Below are 8,426 nucleotides of genomic sequence, written 5' to 3' on the forward strand. Positions count from 1 at the left end.
GCCCTGAGACTCCCTTAAAAACCCAGTCATCCTGACTCAGCACTAAGGGCTTCAGTTAGGAGTGCACCTCCTCTGCTGCCTAAGACCCAGCACAGCTCACCCTCTCCAGTGCCTAAGAAGAGTCTCTAGACACCCCGAGGGAGGAAGATCACCGACACCTAAATTTAATAAGCATGTGGAATCCAAAATCCACGCACTCCTCTTCTCAGATGGCGCCACGATGGGCACCATTCACTCCAGCACTGAGGCAGGCACCATTGAGTCCAGGGCCCCAAGTGGCACCTACATCTGCAGTACTGCAGCAACCCGAGATTGTCTCAGTACCAACCACGCTGAAGGCATTTGCAGCCACGAGAGATCTGCTGAGCCTGCTGGTGCTGGTATCCCTGGCAGTGCAGGATACTGCATTCCCAGTACCAGCAGACAGAGGGGCACCGGTGTTGGTGCTGTGACAACTTCCTGTGCTTTAGACTTCATGCCCATCAGTACTGTTGAAGGAGAAGCCTGTGATGTTGGCTGCTCTACGCTTTTCGCCGACTCGGTGCTGTTCTCCGACACCCTCAGGAGCTGCCTCCTTGGTGTGCACAGGGTGACTCATCCTCCTGAATTGGAGATTGGTGCCTATGATTCCCAGCGTTGGAGCCAGTCATGCTACTCTTCCCCTTCCTCCCCCCTGGGTAGTTACTATCCAGGTTGCCTCAAGATCCTTCAGGTGGAGTGGGATTGGGTATGTCATTGGGGCCGGCCACTGGTCCAGTGGCCCTTTTGGAACCCATAGGGTTCCCCCCTGTTTCTCGCTCCTGCACAAGACGTTCCTGCTGTGTCGTCAGAGAGGTGTGGGGAGACTATTCGCCAGGCACTACCCGTTCCTGATTCCAGTATTGAGCAGGAGCCGCCTGCTGGACAGCTAACGGAGAAGGGGCAGCCGCAACCTGTGCTGGCTTCGTGCTCTTCCTCTCCTGACTGGTAGTTTCTTCAGGAGGCATCTCACCCGCTCCTGATGATGATGATGATAGAGCTCACCGAGAAATGCCACCAGTTTTGTTCCCTACAAGGTCACAGTCCAGGTTCCATCATGGACGCTTTCCTGCTAACCTGGTCGAATAAGCTCTGCTACACTTTTTCTCCAATTCCAGTCCTACATCGAGTGTTGGCAAAGCTCAAACGGGACCATGCCCGGGCCCAGCATGGCCTTGGCAGCACTGGTTCTCCATTCTGCTGGATCTGTCAATGGAGCCTCTGATATTGCTTCCTTTGGACCCACGTGTAATTTCACAGGTTCCTGGTCAGCTGCTCCATCCAAACCTTCGGGTTCTCTGTTTAACAGCCTGGAGGCTCCCTGGCTAAATCCTAGAGAGGAGTCTTGCTCGGCTCAAGTTCAGGGTGTCTTGTTAAATAGTAGAAAGCCCTCCGTCAGGTCTACTTACGTGTCGAAGTGTGAGCCTGTGTGCACAGAGACTCCAATCCCTTCACTGCTTTGTGACTTGAGAGACACCGAGTGGAATGCACATGTGAAATCACTTAAAGAAGAAAAAAACTGTTACTAACCTCCCATAACGGTTGTTCTATGAGGTGTGTTGCACATGTTCCTTCTACGACCCGCCCTCCTTTGTTTTGGAGTTGTCCAGCAAGAAGGAACTGACAGAGCTCTGGGCCAGTGGGGCCCTTTAGACTGGCACACGGTGGTGTGCCATGGCAGAGGACACTTGAGCTGCCCCGGCAGGTACCCCTGAGGGAAAATTTCCAACAAGTGTACGCAGGGCACCTGCGCACTGAGAGTGGAATGCACATGTGCAACACATCTCAAAGAAAAACAGTCAGAAGGCTAGTAACTGTGACAATGGAGCCTCACTCTGACCCATCATCAAATCGCATCTAGGCTTGGCAGAATTGGATTCTTTTTTTTAAAATGTTGGCAATTAATATAGATTTTTAAGCTTTTTTTCCCTCAGTTTTTAACTATTTAATTTTCACAGTCGTGGGAAATTAATGGGGAGTTGAATTAGGGCAGTCCCCGCTGCAGGGGGCTCCCTGCCCGACCGAGGGGCCCAAGATACTCAGTCGCAGAGTGGAAGGGAGGCTGCGGTCCTCGCCTGGTGGAGCAGAGACCCCCGGTCAGGGCCACAAGGAGGAGGAGGAGCCTCCATCTGAGAGGGAGGCCAACCGCTGCTGAATGGTTCCCGCCCAGGGATGGCCATCACGCTCCCGGTCAGTGGGTGAGTGAGTGGGGCACGACAGTGGAGCTGCGGAGGGCTCCCCGTGCAGCCCCAGGTCCAGTGACAGCAGCTCACTACAGGTGCTACGTTCGGGGCAGACAACGCTTGCCAGCTGTTATTAATGGAAAGCTTTTAATCAATTTCTGTATGTCAGCGAAACTGACGTTTACCAGTGATTAAAAATTTAAATTGAATCCTGCCAAGCTACATGTCTAACTCACCCTGTGTCCTCCCTAAGGGGAGTGTTTGTTTTATCATTCTGTGAGCTCTCTAGATAATACTTCCTGTTCCTTTATTAATGCTCCCCAAAGACATGAGACTTGTCCAGGATGTTACTCACTGAAAGGCTATTAGCTGTCAGCTCTTTACTGTATCCCCTGGGAGCTGGTGCTGGTCTAGCAGGGTACAAATGGCAGCTTTCCAGATGTAAAGAGCCCTGGGTGCGTGCTGATTGAGAAGATGTTTCTTGCTGACTGAAGCTCTGTTCTCGAAATAGAAAGCGCTCTCGTTAGTTGGAGATGCATCCCCATCTAACACCGGCTGGTGTCTGTTGCACACGAGTTTTATGGACTAGCTCCCATTGCAAGAAAAATGGAAGTAGGTTGCAAAACTGCAGTGCACTGCTGGGTAGTTGAAGAGGGTTTATTTAGAGCTGAGCAAATAATTGATTTTTTTGTTTGTTTGTTTGTTTCAGTTGTTCAACCAAAAAAATCTCTCACACAATTAATTTGGGGTAGACCTAAAATGGGAATGTTACGTTTTTCTCACCAAAAGGAAAAACCAGTATCATTGTCGTGTGACTGCTGTGCTGGGAAGAGGTGCAGGGGTGAGCAGTGGCCAGTCCAGCGTCTATTGTCCTTCGGACCGGTTACCAGAGGAAGACGTAATGGATCGCCCATAGTTTCAATGTGTGCGCATAGCCGAGTCCTTGGATGTGACAGGTTCTTTGGGAGCGACAGCGGGGCTGAGATGTGACTCTGCAATGGAGTTCTAGGTTCAGTTCCCAGCTTGCGTAGCCTCTCACAGGGATAGTGGATACGGGTTGTGAAGGGCACAGAATTAGCAGCAGTATGTACAGCTTAAAAACTAGGGCAGCTGAAGTGCAAGGGTTGAACAGCAGGGGGCAGAGTGTGGAGTCCAGCGTGCCCCCTCCACCAGCCAGGACTGCATTAGGGGGACTCTAAACCTCCCCCGGCAGCTACAGCCAGGCAGCAGCATTTGGGGCTCTGTTCTCCTCTGCACTCATCCACCCACAATGGGATCATGCAGCGGCCAAGTCACATGAGATGCCAACTACTAGCAGCATGAGGCAGAGGAAGGTGTGTAAAAGCACCTTGATGTACAATGAGAAGAATGGACCACGCAGCCGCATCCCACCGGGGGCTGCAGGGACCCTGGGCCCACCAGTGTTCCACTCACAAGGCCTTGTGCACCCCTCACTCTGTCCTGCTCCCCTTGCACTCAGAGGAATGAAGCAGAAGAGGTGGAAGGGTTTACCCAGCTGCTAGAAGGGAACAAGCAGTTGTCCATCTCTCCCCCTGTATGCACTGACAGTAGAGGGAAGGTACAGGAGTCCCTGTGCCAGGGAATACGTGGATCCTCTACAGGGGGCAGTAACCTGCCTATGGGTCCCCAGGCCCCCTTTCCTTGCTCGAAGTGGCCCTCGTCTGGGTCTCAAAATGAATGGAATTCGTTTATAGGCCAAGAAACCCCCAAATATCAGTGTAATGTGCTCACAAGGGAGTCAGTCCTGGAGCTTCTTCCTCCCTCTGCTGGTGCTTTCTCATAGAACACTTAGTGCATTTGTTCGGTGACCCTTAACCACTTGCTGCTGCAGTAGATTCCCTCGGTGCTGGGACTGGAGAGACGTTGCCCTTCCTGCTGTTCTGGGGGAGACAGATTACCCCATGCGTCAGAGCTGAATGGCTTTGAGATCCCAACGGCAGTAACGGTGCTGGCCTGCAGAGGTCAGTGCATGCCAGAGAACAGGCTGATGGGGAGAAGGAGCACTAGACAAGCTTGCACTGAACAGCTTGTTGGAGCAGAACTGGTGTCTTGGATTGTGAGCACTCGGGCAGGGGCTGTCCTCTGAGTGCATACAGTGCCTAGCACATCAGGGCACTCCTGGTAAACAAAGTGTTATACCACTAACCCCCTTTTCCATTTCTCTCCCCCCCGCTGCCTGCCTGAAAATCCCTGTAATGGTGGGAGGATGAGAACCTGAAGATGTTCCTAGGAGTTGCTCCCCTCGGGCAGGTGGGCTAGATCAGTAAGAATCCCAGACCTACAGCCCTTTAGGGTATGAGCTGGGGTGTCCATCTCTCCCCCGGCCCACGACGCCCCTTCCCGACTTTGCTGTTAATATGACAGCAGGAGCTGGAGTTAATATTACAATAGCAGCATTCTGCCGGCATGGTACGCACACGGGAAAAGAGGTGATTTCTGCCCCAAGAGCACATGCAGATAATGGGTGGGTGGAGGAAGGAAGCACCACTGAGCCTGTTTTACGGATGGAGAGACAAAGGGCCAGCTGTTCAGAGGCATTGAGGTGACAGATAACTAAGTAGGTTAGGTGCCTAAATCCCTTCTGTGCTCAATTGGAGTTAGGCACCTGACCTGCAGAGGCAGTTTTGAAAATCCCACTCGGTGCCTAAATGCCTTTGGCCAAGACGTGAAGGGCCAGGTCTCCCACCCTAGTTCTCAAGCACAAGGCCGTACTGCCTGCTAGGGGGGCCACTCCCGCATTCCCAGAATACCGGCCACCCCTGCCAGCGTGACCCTGCCCCTCCCGGCAAGTGGGCTTGCTGCATCAGGACGCCATTTTGAAGTGCACCCTGCTCCGCCCCTGCCAGCATGCCCTCATGCACGGCACATGCCAGGTCCCGCCGGCGGGAGTGGAGTGATGCACTCTTCAAATCGGTGTCCCCTGGCTGGTACCGGCCAAGACCACGTCCGGTTTTGTCTCAGTACCGGCCAGGGCACAAAGCACCTAAAACCGGCTGAATGGCCGAATGGCTGAATGACCTACTTCCTGCTCTGCTGCTGTTCGAGAGAGAAGTTTCTGTATGGCTTTGGACCCCAACTGTTACTTATCCCTGGCCATGGGCGGCTGGTGAAGCTTCCCCTGGGGGAGGCCAGCTCCCTGTCCCTCCTGCCTGCAGCCATGCCCGCACTCGGCCCCAGACCCCGCCACCGCTCACGCCCCCCCCTCACTGCTCGCTGCATTCCTCCTCTTCCCCCTCCCACCCCTGTGAGGCCCCCACCGCTTGCTGTGTCCCTCCCCCCCTCCCCTACAAGAACCCCACTGCTCCCCGCATCTCTCCTCCACAAACCCCTTCCCCCAAAGCCCCCGCTGCTCGTGCTCTCCATGTCCCGCCTCTCCTCCACCCCCTCCCCTGCGAGAACCCCACCGCCCACAGGGACACAGTGAGCGGTGAGTGGCAGATGGTGGTGGGGCTTGCAGGGGAGAGGGGGTGAAGGAAAGGTGGGACGTGGGAGCGGAGGGGACCTCTGGAGAGGGTGGGTGGAGTGGAGGAGAGGAGAGGAGGGACTCAGCTAGGCAGCTGGGCCCAATGGGGGCCTTGGGGAAGGGGCAGAGCAGGGACGGGAAGAGGCGAAGTACAGGTGGGGCCACCATGGCCCAGGCGTCCAGTGGTAGGTCGGGGGCGGCTGTGCTCGCTGCCCATGTGCCTGGCTCTGTAATGGGTCCTGTTTAATTTGTACTGATCTAACAGTTCCATCTGCCTCTTCATGTTCCCCTTTCTTTCTCCAGCCAGGTAATCATTAACGTGGGGTTTCTAGCCGCAGCAGTAAATTAAAAGACAGTAATTTTGTTTTAAGAGGGCTTATTAGAAAGATAAGCTGAAAACAAAACTGTGACAGACGACCTGCTCCTTGTCCTGGAGCTGGCGAACTAGTTAGCAGTTTTCAGAGTAGCAGCCGTGTTAGTCTGTATCCGCAAAAATAACAGGAGTACTTGTGGCACCTTAGAGACTAACAAATTTATTAGAGCATAAGCTTTCGTGGGCTACAACCCACTTCTTCGGATGTTGTTTGAGACCTTGGGAAAGCAGAGCTGTCCTCTATAATGACTCAGGATCATTGGATGATAACGCTGCAGAAAGTGTTTTACCCGCTTCTGGCCATAATTGGGATCCCATGTGAGTATGCGGGGCAGGAGGGGTGTGGCTGGATAGTCATCTTCATACATTTTAAGGCTGAAAGGAAGAATTGTGATCCTGCATCCATCTCATAGCTTCTGGTTGCCCTGGAGCAGGGCTTTAGAGAGACACACCCAGTCTTGACTTAAAGACTTCTAGTGATGGAGAATCCACCAAGTCCCTAGGTGAGTTACCCTCACTGTCAAAAAGGTGTGCCTTATATTCAATCTCTATTTGTCTAGCTTCAACTTCCAGCCACTGGATTTTTGACATGCCTTTGTCTGCTAGGTTAAAGAGCTCTCTACTATCAGAAATCATTTTCATGTATTACCTGTAGACCCTGATCAAGTGGTTTCTTAATCTTCCCTCTGCTACCCTAAATAGACTGCGCTTCTGAAATCTCTAACTGTAAGGCAGGTTTTCCAGACCTAAGTTAATTCCAGTAACCTTTTTCTAAGCCCTTTCCAGTGTTTCAATTTCCTTTTTGAAATGTGGACACCTGGAGACGCTATTTCAAACCTGGGGAAACAACTTTGAATGGGGGTGGATTTTTCTAGCTCTAGCTATAAAATGGAAGATCACTTCTGAGCATGTTCCACACTGAACCCTGGGTTTCTAAGTGCAACAGGAGATAAAGGTGCTCAGGGAACAGGAGAACAGATGGGGGCATAAATAATAATAAATAAATTAATGGAGATATCCTATCTCCTGGAACTGGAAGGGACCTTGAAAGATCATCAAGTCCAGCCCCCTGCCTTCACTAGCAGGACCAAGTACTGATTTTTGCTCCAGATCCCTAAGTGGCCCCCTCAAGGATTGAACTCACAACACTGGGTTTAGCAGGCCAATGCTCAAACCACTGAACTATCCCTCCGGGATGTCTTCAATTATGGTGCAGTCAATGCCTCCGTCTGGTTGGTGGTCTCCTTCACCGTCAAGCGCTTCGTGGCTATCAACACCTTCAAGCTGAAGGCAAAGCTGTGCTCCCCGAGACGCACGCTCTACACGATCGCCTTGGTTCACATCTGCGGCTACCTAGTGGCTATCCCGTATTATTGGTCCAACAGATCAGAAAGGGTGAATGGGACGGGGCGGGCGATCTGCAAGTTTAATCCTGACCTTCCCAACTCCTACGTTGAGGGGCTGGTTTGGTTTCAGACCTCACTGGTCAACATTGTCCCTTATATCATCATCTTCACCTTGAACAGCCTGATCCTCAGGCAGATCGTCCTCAGCAACAAAGTGCACTGTGTGATGGCTGGAGGGCTCCACCGAATGAACTCTGGGACCCAATTCAGGTACCAGAAGAAGAAATCCATCCTCCTCCTTGTGACTGTCTCGATGATGTTCGCTTATCTGGGCGCCACCAGGTTCGTCACGCAGATTATTCTCAGGACCTGCCATTACGACATAGAGAGACAAGATTACTCCGAGGCCATTAACATTGCGGTGGACTTTGGTACTATGCTGGAACTGACCAACTCAGCTGTGAATGTGTATCTCTATGCCTGCACCCAGACTGCTTTCCGCAGGGAGCTAGTCCATTGCCTCAAGGCTCTCCTCTTTCCCTGCAAAGCACAGAGAACGCACCCATCAGCCATCTTCCAGGTATAATGCACATGTGCGCATACACGGAGCTGTCCCGCTACATGTCTTCCCAGAGGCAGGTATACCTCCCTGTGTTTAATGAGAGGACTTGCCTTACCCCAGCCAGGAGTGAGGATAAGAGAAATGGACCTAGCATTACGTATGTAAAATAATGTAGTCCAAATTAACATCTTCAGCAGATCGATACCAGGCCATACATTCCAGCTTTGTCATCGATTGGCATGGAGGGTTGGTAGTTCGGATGTAAAATAGCACATGGGTATCCCAGCCCCTCCGAGTGACTCTTTCAGCGCTCGGAGGAAAACTGGCTGTGATGTGTCAATGTTATAGGGGCTTAGGATTAGAGCTGGCCAAAATTCAGGATTTCTAGTTTGTGGGAAATTTCCGTATTTTAGAATTTGTTTCCTTCTGAATGGGAGCAAAACCAAATTTTTTTAAATTT

The 8,426-nt window shown here is 52.1% G+C and overlaps 1 protein-coding gene across 1 annotated transcript; it reads left to right on the top strand.

The window, feature by feature from the left end:
- The first annotated feature begins 220 nt into the window (after nucleotides 1-220).
- LOC135894780 (uncharacterized) lies at nucleotides 221-7,990 on the top strand. The gene is made up of 3 exons (XM_065422874.1): nucleotides 221-727; nucleotides 3,682-3,780; nucleotides 7,220-7,990. The coding sequence occupies exons 1-3, from the start codon at nucleotides 221-223 to the stop codon at nucleotides 7,988-7,990; spliced, it is 1,377 nt and encodes a 458-aa protein (XP_065278946.1).
- The last annotated feature ends 436 nt before the right edge of the window (nucleotides 7,991-8,426 follow it).

The sequence above is a fragment of the Emys orbicularis genome (genome assembly GCF_028017835.1).
Source record: "Emys orbicularis isolate rEmyOrb1 chromosome 4 unlocalized genomic scaffold, rEmyOrb1.hap1 SUPER_4_unloc_1, whole genome shotgun sequence".
NCBI lineage: Eukaryota > Metazoa > Chordata > Testudines > Emydidae > Emys > Emys orbicularis.

Coding starts and splice junctions, on each gene's coding strand:
- LOC135894780 (XM_065422874.1), top strand. CDS start 221: ATGGGCACCATTCACTCCAGCACTGAGGCAGGCACCATTGAGTCCAGG. Junction 728..3,681: donor TTCAGGTGGAGTGGGATTGG/GTATGTCATTGG, acceptor CCTTGCACTCAG/AGGAATGAAGCAGAAGAGGT. Junction 3,781..7,219: donor GCACTGACAGTAGAGGGAAG/GTACAGGAGTCC, acceptor TGGGTTTAGCAG/GCCAATGCTCAAACCACTGA.